At 40.4% G+C, this 20167-nt stretch overlaps 1 protein-coding gene and 1 non-coding gene across 2 annotated transcripts in view; one reads left to right on the top strand and one right to left on the bottom strand.

The window, feature by feature from the left end:
- CASD1 (CAS1 domain containing 1) overlaps positions 1–8843 on the bottom strand; it is a 28381-nt gene extending 19538 nt beyond the window's left edge. Inside the window, exons 1-4 of the mRNA XM_058026167.1 lie at positions 8622–8843; positions 3476–3572; positions 2679–2799; positions 1104–1148 (exon numbers count right to left, since the gene is read on the bottom strand). Coding sequence (XP_057882150.1) covers positions 1104–1148; positions 2679–2799; positions 3476–3572; positions 8622–8754 — 396 coding nt within the window. The 5' untranslated portion in view covers positions 8755–8843. The remainder of the gene's footprint in view (positions 1–1103; positions 1149–2678; positions 2800–3475; positions 3573–8621) is intronic.
- A 5462-nt stretch (positions 8844–14305) lies between these two features.
- TRNAN-GUU (transfer RNA asparagine (anticodon GUU)) lies at positions 14306–14379 on the top strand. The gene has a single exon. It is a non-coding gene; the product is annotated as a tRNA-Asn (tRNA).
- The last annotated feature ends 5788 nt before the right edge of the window (positions 14380–20167 follow it).

Genomic DNA, 20167 nt, shown 5'->3' with positions numbered 1-20167 from the left:
AGGAAGCAGCAGACTGGGAATATATTAACTATGAGACATCTTCCAAAAGCCCAGACGTGCCATCTGAAATCTTTGTGGTTAAGGGGTTTTGAAGATGTGGCCCTGTCAGGCTAGCCCAATGCAAATCAGGCTGCATCAGCCTCTTCCTCCTGCCTTGTGTTCTGTCCCATCTTTTCCAGCATTCAGATAACAACATGATGAGCCACATCAGACCTGACTAAAAAGGAATCCTACAAAGTAACTTTTTAGCTGAATTGACTCCTGAAACAACCCACTCCACAGCTCCCCAGTGCTAGCTACAGCACAAACACAGGAACATACTGTGAAGGCCAACGGAGCAGGTCAGCACATGCTTAAATTGCCATGGGCTTACCACCCTAAAATGTTATTCTGTACCCTAAATCTTAACCATGTACACAAACAAGTACAGAAAACCCATATTCATAGAACTCAGCAAACACACTGCTTCTTTGGTTTTGGTGAATAGAGAATGAGTTTTCTTCAGGGCATAAATAAATACATGACTAGCACAATGCCAGCACTGCTGACAGCTGTCATGGGAAGCAAAGAAAGCTATTGACGACAGCATCTGCAGTGCCAGGACAGAGGAGAACACAGCCCTTCAGAAAAACTAGCCTCAAGTACTTGTTTACTTTTTTTAAATATCCACATTGTAATCAGCATTGTGCTTATTTCTCCATGCAAAAACAGTGGAAGCAATACTTGTTGGGATAGCACAGAAAACTCAATGGCAATTACAATTACCAATCCAGGGAGATCCAGATATATATTTTAACAGCATGAAAAGAGTAAACTTCCTGGCAAAAGGTATGCTTGGAAAAGCCAAATTGGAAGATCTGACAAAAATTATACACAGCTCCAGAGCTTATGCCCAAAACTAAGCCACAATACAAATACTCCATGCCAAATTCTCCTAACACAGCATATTAAGATGCACTGTGAAACATCTGTGAAATATTTATAAAGAATGTTTATGGTCTTAACCTTCTTTTAACTTTTCAGCTCTGACAGCATTTTCAATCATATTACATGAAATAATAACATGATTATGGTTTGCATTTTTACACTAGATAAAAACTTACCACTTTAATTGAAGCAGATTTATCTTCAAATGGGATATTTCCATGCTGTCAAAAAACCCCAAAACAACAAAAACAAAGTAAGAGAAACTTTCAGAATAAAAACAAAATATTTACATACCTATGCTAACTTGCTCTCACCCAATATTTATCTTCAGTGGAGAGGATTTTTCTTGCATAAACTTGTCAGTGTATTCACACAAAATATTTATGTTGCTTTCTTGATAAAACAAGCTACTAAAATAAACAGTTATTTTTCCTGGAAGCAATCTAGCCAACAAAGTCTGAAATGCTTTCTGCTCACTCTGTTACAAAGGTATCAAATGTTTTCCTAAATTTAGCCTCCCAACATAAGAAAAACTTATGACTTTTCCTCCTTTTTTTCTTACACTGCCTTATTCCAGCCTTCCTTTTCATCTGCCCATCTCCATTACACAAAACAACCAATACAGTTTTAATTAAAGAATAAAAGAAAATAGTCTGAGGCAGAAATAAAATCTATAATGCATTATTAAATTTTCTGGGTGAAAACTGTAAACCAGAAAGGAAGGAGTCAGATATGCAATCACAATACTCCTTCAAAATTATAAAACACAGTATTGATTTTGGTACTGATCCATAACAAGTGTACTTCTTCAAACTGAGATCTTGATTTCAATAAAACGTGACAAAAAACACTCTCAAGATCCATTACAGCACTCTCTCATCTCACCATTACTTTTGGGCACCAAGAGTGACCTAACCAACTGACTAAGAAAACCAGAGTTCTTGGATCAATCAAACATCTTGTTTTGACAGGTGGAAGTGATTGCATGCTGCATGCTGGACAAGCTGCCACCTTGCACTTCTAAGTGACAGAATTACTAAATAATTGACAAATCTGATGTACTGTTGAAAGGCATATTTTCCATCACATATGTACATACATCTATGAAGACATGTGCCCAAAAAGTATCACAGAGCAAAATAAATCAGCATTTTGTTCAACAAATGATACAACTAAATCCTTTCTTCCTCCTTCCACCTGGCTGCAATTTACATACTTAACACTATAAAATTCAGACAGCTATTCATCAGTGATCAAAAAGAAGGTAAGACCTGAAGATATTTTTAGTTTCAGCTTCAAGTTAGACCTGGAAATCTGTCATTGCCCCAAGGATTTTTATGAACAGATTAGATCAGCAATTTAACTGACATTTTAAATGACAAATTAGAAGGCATGAATTACTACTATTTAAAAACACACAAAGGAGCAATCATTTTCTCTCTCATCAAGAAACCAAATAGGAAGCATAAATTGCTATGGGACAAGTCAGCTTCATTAATTTATTCCCAGGCTGCTGCAAGCTTTCTCTTGAGCTTCCAGTTCTCTTCTCAGATTCACAATTATCTCATGTGTACCCAAACAATTATTTTGGTCTAATCTTGTTCTTCTTCAAAAGATCTTTCTGTGCTTCTCCTTTCATATGGCAAGGCCAGCAAACAGTATAATTTATTTTTTTGAAGTTCAGACCAGAGTTATGAGGTAAATTGGGAAGAAAGAAACAAAAAATCAACCACAAAACCAAGCTATCTCACCTTAATTCCCTCTTCTTTGACTTGAGGATTTATCAGTTTTATGAATGAATAGAACAGCTGTCGAATTCTAGAATCTCCTATAAATACAACATGTTTGTCTATGAGGCAATTTTTTGCTTCACTGTAAAACAAAACAGCAACATTACAGAAAATACATACCTTAGAAAGAAGTATTCTCAAAATCTACAGTTATATAGATAATTCCAAACATTATATCCAACTCTAAGGCATGATAAAATTTTTTAACATGTTGAATTAATAACCAATTTATTGCAATTTGCATAGAATTGAAAATGAACTCTCCTGCTAATGTAATTAGGCAAGAAACTAAGAAGGTTTTCCTGTTATGTGTGCTACAAATACAGTTGTTTCCAAAAGGTAACATACAGCATAACTCTAAAAAAAAAAAAAAAAAAAAAAAGTTCTCTTACTAGGAAGTGAAAAAAGTCATAGGTAATTTTATTTGGGATAGTTTTATTTTCAATTTAACATGTGAGGTCAGCAATCTGAGAGTGACATATGCAGCCTCATATGACTTTCCATAACTTGTGCCAGTACCTCCATCACCAACATTTATTTGTATTTTTATACAGAAATACAACTATGGTAAACACTGTACACAGATAAAGTACTTGGAAAAGACTTCTTTCTCATAAATGTACATTTTTGAAAGCCTAGAGAATCAGATGTAAAGTGAACAATAGATTACACTATTACTACAGTTACAGCAATTACTACAGCTGCAATCAAACAATGATGCTTATTTACAGATGAACAGAATACATGAGTTTCCTTACCTATTTTTATACTTATGCATCATACAACTGTGAGGTTGCCATACTTTTTCTCCAAGAAATCTCCCACTGGACAGAAGATACTCACATGTATCACCACCTTTGAAATGTTATATTAAGATTAGAATTCAGACACATGAAATGTAAAACATAGCCCTGTTGCCATCATAAAAAAATAATTTGACAACTTCTGAAAAACAGAAATTGAAATAATCAGCAGCAGTAAACAAATTTAACTGATTGTAAATACATCTTGCACAAGCTTCTGCAAGTTGCCTTCTCACTCATTACAGAATACTTGTTCTGTAAATCCCACCCCAGCCACAGAATGTTAGTGATCCCACTTCTGCTGTCAGAAAGATGCTGTGACTTAGAATGGCATTTCCTTTAAGAGACACCAATCCACTTTGCTATCTACTATCCCAAATACACTAATAAGAAATTAAAGAATACAACTGTTGAATAAAGTAACCTTCTACACAGAATCACCATGTACAGCATCTTACATAGAGCATAAAACTCATTACAAGGTTTGCAAGACATAGTCATGTGGTCACCTTAGAACAGGTGATATGGGTTAATACACACAAAAAAAAAAACCCAAACATTTACACATAAATTTGCTGATGATTCTAACTGCACTTATCCCTTCCAGTCAATAAGCTTTATGCTAATTAAGATTAATCATTTTACAAGTGCTGATTTTTCAGGTCATGTTAAATTTCAAATATCTCAGTTATGAAATCAGTGACTGTTATCTTCCCAACTCCATGTCAGATTCTGCAGTTTTATAACTGAACACAACTGAACCCACTCACTGCAAGAGAAGTTGCTCTCCAACATTTTTGTCATTCTTGGCATTTCCCAGCACTGACAAACAGGGAAATGGTTGTGAATGAAGTGGTAGGAACTTGTTCTAGCTTGGGCAGGACCAAATGTACCACTGCCCATACCTAACACTTTCTCTGAAACCTTCACTTCATTAAGCTCAACTCATACTTTGGTTTTCAAGCAACACAATTGCATGAGTTTGCAATTTTGAGTATCAGGGAAAACTATAATTACAAGTAAGTTGCATAAAAAAATGAAACTGTCAGGAATAATAAAAAAAAACTATCTAATCAAAAGCAACATGAGTTTGATAATGAGGTGGTTTAGAGTTATTACTGATAGGAAGGCCTCTACTTCACAGCTGATGACAGCTAGGAGATCTATGAAAGTGATGTAAGAGTGAACTTTGTAAAAGAATATCCACCACTAATCAGACTCACTCTGACATCCATTAACTTGCTGAGAAAGATGTGTAAGAAAATCAGGACAGTTATTCATGGTCAGACCAGTGGTCAGTCTAGCCTAATGTTCCATCTTCAACAAGGGCAAAAAGCAGATGCTCACAGGTTAATAAGAGGGCAAATAAACATTATATCATTGTCTAACATTCTCCCAACTATGTTCATTCCAAGGATTTAGTGAAATGGACAAGCAGTCTTCAAGTTCTTAGCACCCACAGAATCCTTCTAGAGTTTTCTATATCCAGAGCTGATGCCTGAAGAATCATCTGCCTTTATCTGAAATATGGTTTCCACTAGATTTACTTGGGGCACTCCCTGCTTCTCCAATGGACAAGGCAGTCTGGACTTATATCTGCTATGATTTGTAGACCACTATCACCCCTCTCTCCATCAAGTTTTCAAGACTGGAGGATGTCCTTACAGAGAGGTCATGGCCCAAGCTCAGTACCCCTGTACTCCATGGCACTCCCACCACAATAGTTGCCCATAAACACCCTACAGTACCTTCACTGAAGTAACATCCCAAACACTGCACACATTTCAAACAGACAGACAATAATGCATGTCAAGAGGTTAGGCTTCTTTCCCAACTCCAGGTACTGATTATCTTACTAATGCCCTGAGCCATACTAGAAAGCTCCTGAAACTCATTCAGGCTATAACTGAAGTTTGAGATCTTCCTTTAAACATAATTGTAGAAAATAAGGGGAGAAGATGACACAGGGGAATGAAACAAAACTGAAACAGCAGCCAAGAGAGAAAGAAAGTAAAGAGGAGGTTACAAACCAGACAGTGCCTCCAGAAAAGCTCAACTCTGGATTTAGCAAGTGAAATAGCAGCCAAAGAACTATGCTCATTTTAATACACCACAACTTCTTAACCATCAGTGAGATCTTAAAAAAAACCCAAAAAAACAACAAACCAACAACAAAAAACCCAACCAAAAAAATAACCCAAAAGAAAAAGAATTTCAAGTGCCAATGTATACACAAAACACAGACCATTCTTTTTAAACTCTTTCTTTGTGTAAATGATCCTTCCAACAAATTAAGTTTTATGCTCACTTAGATACACAACATTATAGTTATACAAAGTGCATAATTTTTCTGATTTTTTTTAATGTTCATTATTCTAATTTATCATTCCTCAAAATCATGGCTATTCAACTGAAATTGTGAAATCTCAAAGTCTTCATTCAGCACCAGAGCATGCTATTTCACAAAGCTTTCTCTAAAATACATACTCTTATAGAGCTGGAAATTCAATTGTTCTGTATTATTCAAAGTAAAAAATGTAGTTTTAAACAGAGTGTACTACTGTTGATTTCAAGAATGCGAAATTTTAAATAAATTCTTATTTCCAAAACAGTTTACGAACTGTACCTTTGAAATACAACAACTGAAAACCACAAAGCATTAACGTCACTGGATAGTATGTAAACATTGAACCCACTTAACTCTCCCCAAATTAAAGACAGCCTGTACTTTCTCTTTATTCACATTCTTTTGTAAAAAATGTAGGTGACCCCTAAATACAACAGTATTCCTAAACATAAATCTGACCTTCCACAACTGCAGTTCAGCATTTTTCCATACAAGTAAATTTTATACAGGCAAGTTTGACTGAAGTACACTGGGCTGCTCCTGTCTATAGTATGTACTTGCATGGCTGTGGTCAAAATGAGCCAAAACCTTTCCATGTAATGACAATGAGACAAAAGGGGAAGTATAAAAGCACAACAAACACAGAAATCACTTAAATGACATGGCCTGGCTACTTTGAACCTGTTTGCAGCCCTACCTCCAACACCCTCTGGAAATCATAATGACCCTTTTTGGGATATTTTGATATAAAAATATTGGTGTAAAATGTCTTACGTGTAAAAGAAAGTGCCTTCTTGCGATCATTTAAAATGTATTACCCAATTTCATTTGTCAGTTGATATTTTTGTGTTATGGCACAATAAAAATCAATTTACGTTCCCCCAGTAATTCCTGACATTTGAGAACATTAAGAAGTTACTTGGTTTCTGTTCAGGTTACAGAATTTTAGTTTATTATTTGTCATAGAGAAGCTGTTTTATTCTTTTGCCGTTTATGTTGCTCTTTTGTACACACTTTCCAAGTTCTACCATACCACTACTTAGAGTGGGTGACCAACACCACTGAGAATGAGTGAGGTGCCAGTGAGCTTTAGCTGTGCACTATCAGTGAAAACCTCTGCTTTTTTCATTACTTGTCAAAAGTGGCATTAGTTGAATTTCAACTGTTTGTTATCACTGAAGGTTTGCAGAATGATCTCTTCGATTAAAGCACCTCTGATTTTATCTATCCTAAAAATTCATCTGCTGTAATTTTTCCACCTTCCTTTTCTAAACTTCTCTTTTGAACATTTTATGTTCATAGAAGCCCAAATTGGTAAGTCTCTTTTCACTATGACTCCATGTCGTCCTAAGTTTTAAACACTTAGGGGAAAACCTTTCCCTTACCCTTTAATTGCTTCAAGAAACTGATAGCCTTAGGTAAAAAACTTCAAATGTTTGTAACAATTCATACTGAATTGTTACAGAAGATTATCACCATTTTGCAATCTAAGACTCATCCCCCTCGTTAACTCTCACAGAATATACTGAAATTATGCATATTTTATTTTCCTTGTAACCTGCTTGATATGTCAGCTCCCATTTGCTTAGTCTTGCAATCTCTCTTAAAAAATTTGCCACCCTCCTTCTGCGTAGTTTTGTGACTCTTTGGTGCCTTAAGGAACACTGCACAACAGGCAAGTTCAATTACCTCATGCTTGATCTACCCTAGAATTCAGTAAATGCTTCCAATTTAATACTAGTCAGTTTATCAGGCTTACCGACATGCCAGCTAGAAGGTGAATCCAGGGAATTGTAAACATAGAGATCTCTACCCCTTTTTCCATTTCCACTATGAATTACCTCGCTCAGCCTTGTCTCCCATGAATGCTGGCAGCCAAGTGTTAGAACACGACACCAGCTGTGCTACAACAAACAGAGCCGCGGTCATCTCCCTGCAGATCAACTTTTTCATTTACCCACAAAAACATACCGCATTTTTCAGCGTGACACAGAAACAAGTAAATATATCCCTCAGCGGCTGCATTTGCATTTACGGATCATGCCAAGTTTCTCTGCTCCAGGGCCGAAGCAGCCCCAGCGAGGAGGAGCGGGCCGAGGTGCGCCGTGCGCGGCGGTCACGGCCGCAGTGGCACCGGCTCGCTCCGCGCCCGGAGCTTGGCCGCGGCCACCGGCAACACGTGAAGCCAGCAGCTCTTTACTGCGCTCCATCCACCACAGCGGCCGCTTTCGTTACGTTTGATGGTTCCAAGAGTGAAACAATATATACCAGATCTCGTACCAACTAAGACTTTAACCACTAATTGCCAGGTAATTGGCCATTAATCATGCCGTAAGGAAACCAGTGACAGGGAAGAAGTCACCCTCTACCCCTGCAGCTTCACCTGCCGCAGGCCGGGCCTCGGAGCTGCGGCGAGCTCTCAGTGCAAACACCGCATAGCCACAGCCCCGCCGGCCCCGCTCGCCCGCCTCACTCCGCGGGGCCTCGCCCGACCGCCGGGGCCTGCGGCGACCCCCAGGCCGGGCTTGCAGGGCCCCGCGGGCCGGGTCCCCGCTATCCCCCAGGGTGGCGTCCCTCGGCAGCTTGCGACCCGCCGCGCCACGCTGCCCGACCGCCCCGGCCCGCCGCGGCTGCCCCGGGCGGAGGTAACCTCCGCCCTCCCTGCACGGCCGCGGTTCCCGAGCTCCGCCGGGCTCCGCCTCCCCTGCCCGGCAGCCGCGGCCCCCCGCGGAGCGCCCGCGGCCGCCCCCTCACCTCGGTAGCGGCGGGAGGCGGCGTGGCAGGCGGTGAGGAGCAGGACGGCGCCCAGCGCCAGCGCCTTGGCGCTCCTCACGCTGAAGTAGTAGTTGATCTCCCGCTTGCCCCCGGTGTAGGCCAGCGCCGCCATCTTGGCTCCTCCATGACAACAGCGTGCGATGGGGCGGGCGGGCGCGGCGGGGCAGCACTGGGTCCCCGCCGGCGGCCAACGCGGACCCCGCCGCTCCTGCTACCGCCGTCCCCGCCGCCGCGGCCGAGAGCAGCCCCACGCCCCCCCGGCCCACGGGGCGGAGCCGGCGCCTCTCTCGAGGCGCCGCCGCTTCCCCTCGGCCGCCAGCGGGCGGCCCCAGCGTTCACCTCCCCGCCCCGCGGCGCCGTGAGGATGCGGTCGCTCCCGGTGGATTCCACGGGATCGCACCGCACTCGGCCCGAGCCCCGCAGCTGAGGGGGCGGTGGCGAGGCGGAGACCTCCTCGCGACTGTGCTCCGTGAATGAGGAGCTGGGCGAGGGTCTGTGCCCCACACGGTCCGGATCGGGCACCGGACAGTGATGGCTTCATTACAAATAATGCGATTTTGAAACACTTGTCACTCTTCTGTTGATAATGAAATGGCCATACCAGGCTGGGAGACGCTCACTCCCTCTGAACGCGGGTGGGTAACTGTACAAGCAAGCTGACACACAGAATCACAGAATCCCAGAATCAGTTAGGTTGGAAAAGACCTCTGGGACCATCGAGTCCAACCTGTGACCGAACACAACCTGCCAACTGGACCATGTCACTGAGTTTAAGGAAAGACACGCAGTCTTTCCTAAACACCTAAACACCTCCAGGGATGGTGAGGAACACCTCCAGGGTTCCTAAACACCTCCAGGGATGGTGACTCCACCACCTCCCAGCAGCCCATAATCCCCTTTTCTCTGAAGAAATTCTTCCCAATGTTCAACCTAAATCTCCTGGGGTGCATCTCAACACTGTCTCCTCTCATCCTATGGGTATTTGCCAGGGAGAAGAGGCCGACCCCCACAGATTTACCTGGGTTTGAGGGATGTATGAATTGACTGCTGAAATCAAACCTTGCTAAGATTTACCAAAGGGAAACAGCTATCTGAGTTGGGCAGGAAATCTGGGCTCCCAATCCAGTCCCTCATCAGCGGTGGAAGCCACCACCAAACTCTCCAGGCCCAGAGCAGGGCAGGCTGTCACAGGAAATATATTTCACACAAAATAAAGTAACCATATAAAAACCGTATAAATAAATTTAAAACTTAGGAAATGTGTGCAGTATGTAGTCACATAATGTTATGTACATACAAAATTTGAGTTCTAAGTATTATTCTGATGTGTGCTGTTGCTATATATTCAATATATGTCCCATTTCTATCCAACCAATGTCTTTACTATCTGCCAACATATAGTCTATACTTCTTTTCTATTCAAGTCCGTCTGTTGAGTCATTCACCTTTTCAGTATCTTTTTTAAATAATAAAAGCACTTCACTCTTTTAAGTCTCTCAGGTTTATTCTTTTAGGGAAAGAGAGAGAAAAATGGTACCAAGTATACAGATGGGTAGTTACTTGGTTATGTTTTTCCAGAAAAACCCCAACAAAACCAAACTAAAACAATGACAACAACAAAAATCCAGACAAACCAACCCCCCAATTCTGGTTGTAGTAGGGATTCTTTTACTCAATAAATGAAAAAATCTCATTGATGCATTCTTTTTTTTCCTCATACCTCATTCAAAAAGCCAGGAATTTTCAAAGCCTTCTTACTGTGAACAAACTTCATTGTTTGTTTAAATTGTTAAAATATTCCTGTTGGTGCTTCTGTTTCTTTGTCTTAATTTCATATGCATTTTACACTTTAAGAAACAGCTTAAACACTTTTAAACACATTTTCTAGCTAGAGCATTTTGTAGCTTTTTGCATTGTTACTCGTTAATGATTCTTTACAGTCTTATGAAATATATCTTTCCTGCAGTCATTGAGGACCACAGATACTCTTCTTTTTCATCTGTTTATGTAACGTTTGTTCACAAACAAGTGAGACTTCATCCAACCAAAAAACATATTTACTTCAGCCTGCCTCATTCTGCAATGTAAATATGTTAAGTTTGAGGGCCATGGGACAAGGTCCATTTATGACCATGAGTGCAGCTCCTCAAAACTTACCCAAACTGCTGCTGTTACTATAAGCAGTGTAGATGCAGAAAGCACCTGGGGTTCTGCCACAGCTCCTGGGATGTTGACTCAGCTTCTCAGTTAGTGTGGGTACAATTCTTAAGCAGGGAAATTTAATTTATTATTTTATTCTCAAAATCAAAAAATGAATTCAAGTCTCCACAACAAAGTTGTCTCCATAGAATTTCAGGGATTTTCAACTAAATCGTCTTCTTTCTCTAAAAGAGCAGCAGGAACTAAAATGCTATCAAACCAACCACACTTCTGTTTATATATATCTCAGAAAATTACAACCCTTAGAAATAGTAATTCTGTCCTGCAGCATTTGGAGGGCTCTTTCAGATCTGCTGCCTGCTGCTGGGAGTCCCTGGGCATTCCTCACTTGCCATGAAGACCTAACACTGATCTTAAGTAATTCCTAAAAAACTCCATGTGTGGAAATCTCCATGTGTGGATTTCGACTGTGTTATTTTAGGACTGTAGCAATACATGCTGATACTGTTGCAGGTCGAGTTTCTTAATTAAGATAATCCCCCTGTGTATATTAAATATTTATATGGGTGTAAGCAAGACATCTGCTTTTGCTTCCATGCTTCTTTGGAGACATTGCTTAGGAGATTCATAATTGAGATCCCCTTCATTCAGTCAGAAGCTTTTGGCTGAAGTGCTGTAAGTTAGGAAGTGGTTTGCATGCATATGGTCTCCCTTCTAACACGTTCCTCCTTGTTTTTCACAAGCTAATTGAATTTGGCATCATGACATATACCTAAGTAATTCACACCAAAACCACTATGTATAAAAGGCCTGATAGAAAAGGCTAATTAGGGATTGCAAAGCACCCTATCAAACTAACTCCAGACATGAACTATTATTAGCTAGAAGCAGCTTTGTAAATTGTGTTCTTTATTTCCCTGCTGCTGATCAACTTAGTGTGCTGAAAGTAAACCAGGAGGCTGCAAGCCCTTCTGATCAGTCAAACCTCAGCTTTTGGTTTGCAAATGCTACAGCTTCCTATTGGCTTTCTGCTTGCTCTGCTGGAAGCATCAAGGGCCATCAGTGGGAGGGGAACACTTAGATAGAGAGAAGACTCAGAGAAGAGAAAAGTATTTCCTTTGAGAGGCACAGGAGATATGACACTGCTGTGCATGTGAGATAATGTGTATGAATATTAAAAGTAAAATGCCTCTGGAAGAATTTCAAATATGTTTTTTCTACAGGGGTAGCCTTAGGTTAACTGGTTTAATTATTTTCATAAGAAGCTGTGGTGTTTTCTATGGTCAGTAATGACTGATGCTGTCATTACTGAGGTTTTTGGCTGCTCTATTTCCTCTACGAATCAATCTAATCAATCAATCAGTCAGGAATGAAGGTGTTCATCCCACCTAATTCCACTCACTCACAGAGAACCAATCTATTTTAAACTAATCCTTTCCCTCTGCAGAACTGAGAGAGCAAGTAAGGTGGTAATTTACTTGTAAGTTAGAATAAGGTGAATGACTTACCGTGAAGAATGGTGACTTACTGTTCAATTTAGAAAACAAATTTAAATTGGACACATGTCATTTACACAGATATAATTTAGATGAGGTAATTCTTCTTTTAATGCTTCCTGATCTTTCTTGGCAGGCTCAGCATAAAGGGAAGGAGAACTTTGTGCCGTGGGTCAAATCTGGCATGCACATATGAGTTTGCTGATAAACTGAGTTGGCAGGAGATGTCCTTTTTTCCTGTTTTCAGTATTACAGCTGTGTGTAGCTTCTTGATTTGGAGCTACTGTCCTCAGGCAAAGGCACAATGTAATCACAAGGACTGGGAGCATGTAAGAAGATGAAGTGGCTACTGTAGTATAAAGTCAGATGTAACAGAGACCTGACATTTAAGTATTCTCTGAGGAATAGTAGGGCATTCTCATGTGATATTTTCCCCTCTGAGTTTGTGTATAAGAGTATAATGTAGCAAGGAATATCAGCACCAGAGTTAGAAAAAAAATTATCACTTGCCTCTAATCTTGAAGTTTCATAAGGGAAATGATCACATGCTCATAAGGAACATTCTGTTTGTCATATAATAAGTAGAATATCCCCTACATTAACTTACATGTTAAGTGTTGACTAATTAATTAGTAGGATCTGCCATACCCCAAACCATATCACTTCTTAATTTAAATGGTGCAGCATTGCCAGATTGCTCTGGTCAAATTTTAATTCCAGAAACAAAGCTGTGTTTCCAATGGATTCCTGGGGGGTGTAGTGTTTTCAGTTATACAGCTTTTGCCTGGGCAGCTTTTGGGTACCTGCCAAATGATGGCATCAGACATTTTAATTGCTGGGTTTTCAGCCTCATAGTGATAATCAATTTTTCCCTAAGAATCAAGTTTCCATGTGGCATGTGTATGCACGGTAGTCACCCATTGCAAATATTTGGTTGCATTAATAAAGAGGGAGTACAAAGTGTAAGAAATCTTTTTCTCAGTGAACTTGTTCAATCACCCAGTGTATGTAGCCTGAGTACTGACTTGATAGCCAAATGCTGAAACAAATATGCCCTCAAACCTGTAAGATCCTGGTACTTCTATCAGCAATTACTGCTTTTACAGAATTCTAATTTTGTAACAGTTACAAAAATGGTTTCTCAATAGTCTGTACTAAAATCAGACTGATATTAAGAGAAGTAATTATGAAATCAAATGTACAAAGGCTATATTTAGCTTTATCACTAAGAGATAAATACATCTGCTGTTCTATAACATGAGGCTTAATAGTGTTTTCCTTTCAAGCTTCTGTGGGTCTGAAACAAAGATGGATCAGATGAAGACAGGGAAGGGAAATGAGCAGAAAGCAAATATTTTAGTCATCTGTCCCCTTTAATTAAGGACAGTCACGGGGCCACACCTTTGTGCCTCGTGGGGTGTGTCATTGCTGTGCAGCTACACGGTCCTGTGAAAGGGGCTGGGACCCAGCTCAGCTCATTAATACAAATTATGTTTCTTTCAGCTCTTTTCCTCAAAGATTTGTATCCATCAAAGTAATGGGTTAAGAATGTTTGGTTTTGATGAGTTCTTTGGTATGCAGGTTTAAGTTTTTTTTATTCCCTCCCCTCTCTTTTCTTGACTGCTGGTTGAGGAAAAATGGCAGTCACCGTTAGTTGCTTTCAAATTGAGTTATTCTCTTTTCATGAAGACTTTGTTTCATATTGTTTCCTTTTTCATGGTTCTCCCTTGTGCTCCCAGTTGTGCTTTCTTAAAATTCAGAATTCTTTATATTTATAGGGCAGCCTTTGGAAGCCTACACAGGCACAGTGCAGGCTTTGCTGTGTTTGTGCAGCATTATAAGCCTTTCCTTCTGGCTGCCAGCAATACAGATGCCATGTGATGACCATGTTCTCTTTTAGCATCTCTGTACTAAATCCCTGCTATTTGAAATTGACGTTTTTAGGAACATAAATTTATTTTGGGTAGAGAAATTATTTTTTCTTATGAAGATTTGAGCAGCCAGGGAGTCTCTGTGGCGCAATCGGTCAGCGCGTTCGGCTGTTAACCGAAAGGCTGGTGGTTCAAGCCCACCCAGGGACGTGTTCCTGATTTTCCTTTGCCATGGCAGGGGGTTGGAACCAGATGACCTCAAGGTCCCTTCCAAACCTAGCCATTCAATGAAATTTTAGAAATTTGGAATTCTCTCTTAAGCCTCAGGTTCACCGAAACCCTTGTTTGCTGAAGTACGAAGCAATGGATTAACAGACTAAAATATTTCCATGCATCATTATTTCAAAATGAAATTGCATAGGAATAGTTTCATTTTAGCTGAACATTGCAACGTTCCCTATTCTGTCAAATTTGTTTGTCTGGAGCTCTTTGTATGGAGCTCTGTTGTGTTATTTGTGAGCTGTAAAGGATCTATGTTATTTTATGATGTTGAAATGTAAACACAGATATACAAAATATCAACATGAGCTACTGTGCACCTCAGGCTTAGCAAAGATTTGTCATTTAGGAATTAACAGGAAATTGAATAGTTGTACCACTTCCAGCAGTTTTGTGTGACTGGTGAGTTGGAATCTACAGGAGAGCTATTGTTTTTTGCCCCTAGCTTTAAGTCTCCTGTGGATAGCACACTTTAATTATTGCTAGATGTCTGGCAGGTAGATCTAATTCTTTGCTGTGTTGTTTTTTCTTATGCTTTAAAAATACTCGAACAGAAAGGTTTAATTAACAGTGTATGGCTTTATCTAAAGCCCAAAACCAGAACAAATCCATATGCAGCGAATCCACTGGAGCCCATTATTCTTCAGCAACTTTCTTGTGGACTCTTTTTCAGGAGCAGTAGTTATAGGACAAGGAATAAGGGGTATAAATTGAAAGAGGGAGAATTTAGGTTAGATATTAGGAAGAAATATTCTACTGTGAGGGTAGTCAGACACTGGAACATGTTGCTTGTTACTGGGCTCACAAGGGTCTTTCAGGGGTGAAGAGGGAAAGTCTCAGAAGCTTGCTATGCTAAGAATAGAAAAGGAAGGAATCAACAAAGGAGCTCCCTCTGATTCTGTCCCAGAGAGAGCTCGGCCTTTGAATGGTCCTTAATTGTAAACATCCAACATGGGCTAATCACAGGTGCACCTGTTGCATTTCACAGCAGCAGACAACAATTGTTTACATTCTTTTTCTGGGGCATCAGCTTCCCAGAAGGAAAAATCCCAAAGAAGGGATTTTTCGCAAAAGATTTCTGTGACAGTTGCTTAGGAAGATTGTGGGTATCCCAACTCTGGCTATGTTCAAGGCCTGGATAAGGCCCTGAGCAATCTGGTGTAGTGGGAGGAGCCCCTGCCAGGCGTGGTCAAGACTAGATTGCTGGGGTGCCTGTTGCCAATTCCCTGACTTCTGGGACTCAGGCTGGGCCCTCCCAGGGGGCTCCCCTGTTGGGGGAGACCCTCCTGGAGCAGTCTTGTGACAGGAAAGAGAGATGCTCTTGATTTTTTTGGTCTTCAGGTTCTTTATTATCTTATCTAAGGTTTTTCACACTGTCCACACCAGGCTCAGCGCACTGGAAAAGCACCTCAAAAATGGCTAACAATCTTTAGTTACAAGGTCTTTTAAAGCTGAACTATCCAATTAAGAGCTGGCACCTAGATTATTTCCCCTTTTAACCCAATAACTGATCCCACAGAGCCCTCAAAGTGGATTTTTCTGCCCAATTACAAAATGCCACCCAAACCCATGAAGAAGAAGGAAGATGAAGCATGAAGAAGAAGCCCAGGATGACACCCTGTGCCCTCCATCTTGATTCCATCCACAACATACTAAAAATCTCAAAACCTAAATTTCTCACCTAAGTGATACACCTTCACTACTCTTTATAATCTACTTCACACTTAGTGGATTCTGGTCTATCTTGAAGTTTACAAAACTTTCTCCATGAATGAGGGTCAAAGTCAGTGCTCCCCTGGGGGTGAGGCACCCCAGAACAGACAGAGAAATATTCCCAGTGCCCTGGTTTCCACACTAGAGGAACTTTCAGGTCCACTCCCACCCTTTACAATTCAATGATTCTATGATTCTATTTTATAAGCCTACCTTTTTCTCACAGAGCTCTCTTTCCACAGACCTGTTTTCCTGGTACATGCAAAGCAACTTAGAAATGAAATGCAAATCCCAGTTGGTTTTCAACACACTAGATCCAGATCATATGAAATAATGAATTTAAAATTTATATATTTTTAAGAGCCATGTTGTCCTAAATTTCAGACTTTCAGGGTGTGAGTTTAACAAAAAAAAAAAAAAACAAACAAAACCAAAACTATTAAACTTTGTAAGCATGCTAAGAAACAGATGAAGGAGTCAGTAGAAATCAATTGAAGTAGTCTCCATATTGTGTCTGGGCAGTGCATTTTCATGTGAGAGGAAAAGAGGTAAAGGAGTTTTCACACAAGGCCCACAGAAAACAGGTACTGAGTTGTTGCATATTAAATTTCCACAGTATTTATGAAAAGTTAACATAGGGAATGGATTTTTAGACTAAGCTTCTGCAGCAGAGAATAAGTAGAATGTAAGAACATTGCTATGGACCAAGAAAGAAGGTGTGAGAGAAACTCAGTTAATCCATAGGTCAGTCCTTGGCCCATAATTTTATTTTCAAGGTGTCATACCTGGAATGGATACACAAGTCTTATTACAACATAGAGATCTATAAGATCCTGATGTACAGACAACAGTAAAAGCTATAGCATTGGTAGTATTGTATATAGAGAAACACCAGAGAAACACCACCTTAAAGAGGAGCAAGGTGTTAGAATCAGTATTTTTCATTCTTGGATGTGCTTTCAAAATACATATTTAATGATTAACTTGTGGGATGTGGGTGAGTGGGGGTAGGAATGTAGTTCCTGAATCTCCAGGACAATCAAAGTGCTCAACCTCACAAAGCAGCTGAGGGCATCCCAACACTGGAGGAGGGAGATGAAATGCTTGTTCCTCTCACCTGGAGCCAGACAAGGACACTGTCATACTTAGGCACAAACCTGTCCCGTTCTCAGCTGTTTCTGATGGCCTGGAAAGGCTTGGGATGGCCTTGGGCAGCCCGTGCTCCAAAGGACGAAAAGAGTCTTCAGGGTTTTTCTCGGTCTTCAGTGTTTATTAGTTTTTATCTACAAGATTTTCTGTCGGCCCGACAGAGGTCTGCACAGCAAGCCAGCCATGAGCACACTGACTGCCCCCGGGGCGGTCACTTATCTTTATACCCAAAACTACGTATATTTACCTATTTTCCCCAATACCTTTCACCCTTATTGACAAGTGCACTTTTAGTAAGAACCAATCCCAAAGTGCCACCACCACCACAGAAGATGGAGGCCAAGAAGAAGAAGAAGAAGGACAGGACACGCCCTAATTCCTCCATCTTGTCCCCTTAGAACCCCCCTGTACCGAGATTCCAAAACCTGTGTTTCACACTATAGTTAACCTATCCCTTCACCATTTACCCCAGTGAAATCCTCCCATCCTCATACAGGTGTCGTCTCCCGTGCAGGATCAAAGTCCAGCCACCAGACGCTTCTGGCAACATTCCAGGACCTCTGAGCCCCCCAAGGGTGGTCTCGGTCACTCTGCACATCAGTCCTGAGGTGCTGAGATCCCACACAAACCACCAGCTCATCCTGCACAGGGTTAATTCTCAACCTTGGCTCTTAATCTCTCCAGAAAAATTGGTGAGTTCTAACTGAGAGTTATAGGAACAATATGAAATAAAGTATTTGAAACTGTACTCCAGAATCACATAGGGAACTGATAAATTTCAAAGGACCTCTTGTACCTGTCTGTATCTATTGTACCTAATGCATCTCTTGTATCCATATGAGAATTAAAGTAGATTAGAAAAGTGAATAAAACCGTAATTCTGCTTTTTTCTACTGTGAGGCAAGTGCTCTTCATGGGTGTGGTTTTCTCTCTGCTGTTCCTGAGAAGAATAAGCAAAGGTCCTTTGGATCTCATTGCAGAATCTGGGGAACAAATAATTTCTTATTCCCTGTTAAATGCTGAAAAATGAAAATAAATGAGAAGATAGCTCATTATTAACTGTAAAGAGTAATGAAAAGCATTTTCTCCAAATTAAGGCAGACTGTGTTTGGGTAGAGACTATACTGGGATATATTGGGAGCAGAGACTTACACCCTGAGATGTTAAATACCTCAAACAAAAAGTAGTGCTAAATCCCTTTGGATTAAATTGAAAAACAGAAAAACTGACAGTCATTATGGAGGAAAGATTTCATTAAGAAAAACCCCTGTCCTTTATACTGCTATATAGAGAAGATAATTTCAGATTGACAGAACCTAACAACTAAAAGAGTAAATTTAATTATTGCCTTTTTTTTTTGTGCCCTGAGTGAGCCTGCAGTTTGCTCCAAGAGCTTTCCTGTTCGGATGAATGTTCTTCTCAGTTAGTGCATATTTAGGATGAGTTCTGATGCTGATGTTTTGAAGAAATAGCCTGTAGGATAGGCTTGGCACAGAAGATTTAGATAGCAACAGCCCTGAGTTTAGCTTCTTGCTTAGAGCATGGTGCCAATAACCTCATGGTTGTGGGTTTGATACCTCTGTGGGCTGTTCACTTAATACTTGAAGTAGGTGATCCTTGTAGATCCCTTCCAAGTCAGAATGTTTTGTCCTTCCAAGAATGTTTTGTGATTCTGTGAATGACAGTGAATTTGGGAATAAAAGCCCTAAAATACAGTCCTCAGGGGCTGGTAATCACTATGTGAGGCAGTAGGTGGTGCACAATGCCTGGGAAAATGCTGGAGAACTGCTGTGCTATTTGACTGGTCTTCAGAATTGGCATTTGGGAAAGGTTTAATTTCATCTGAAGGTCCAATTTCTGTAGCATGAACATAGTGAGATATTGATATTAATTATTGGAATTTATTTTATGTATTTCAAATGCTTGTGTTCAAAATAATATTCAAATGATCTATTTCTTTGTTTTGATAGTTATATTTGCCTTAATGAGAATCATAATTTCCTGAGTAGCTGGAGTGTATGCATAAGCATGGATTCATGTGTAGGAAATTTTGCTCATGTAATATCCAACCACATGTTTTCCAGGAAAGGACAAATGTATTCCAGCCTTAGAATATAGACATGCAGTAATTTCTTTGTTTATGCACCGTAGATTGCATTCATTATGCATCTGACATTCATGGGGGAGCCCTATAGAAAAACAGTGGATTTCCAATAAGCTCAGAATGAGACACGAGTAAAGCCAAATGAATTAGGGGTTACTTCTGTTTGCATGACTTTATTTAAGTGTGTTAATATGTCATTGGAATTGGATACATGATTCTAATACTGTAAAACACTGCATCAAGAGGGTGGTAGGAAGGCAGATTCTAGGAGATCCTGTCTGAAACCACTACAAGAAAACAAATCAAAAGTCACGTCAAAAGCTTCAACTTAAACCTGAATGGTGGAAGTGTAGATGTGTTGTCTGTTAATGTTGTTTCATCGCTCACCTGTATTAAGGATATTTGTCTGTAGCACAGTATTCATATTTTAGACTGACAAACTCAGATACTGAAGATAATTGCTAGTGGCTAGCCCCTACTGGGCTGTACAGTTACAACTGCCCCTGCTAGAACCGTGCTACATGGTTTGAGTTTCTTTTTGCTCAGTGTTGGTCCCTTTGATGGTGTTCTCCTCTCCTCTAGTTTTTACTTACTTAGGTCATATTAATGCAAAAGCACATGCTACAGGGAGCCCAATGTGCTTCCAGTTGAGCCTGCTGTAATAGGAAACCATGGATACAAAAAGGAGTATTTGCACTGGAGACATCAGAAGTCAGCTTAGATACAATTTGAAGCACATACTGACAGGAGATG

Source organism: Melospiza georgiana, chromosome 1 (assembly GCF_028018845.1).
Source record: "Melospiza georgiana isolate bMelGeo1 chromosome 1, bMelGeo1.pri, whole genome shotgun sequence".
Classification (NCBI taxonomy): Eukaryota; Metazoa; Chordata; class Aves; order Passeriformes; family Passerellidae; genus Melospiza; species Melospiza georgiana.
The sequence above is the reverse complement of the archived record's forward strand: the minus strand, read 5'-3'. Positions and strand labels throughout refer to the sequence as shown.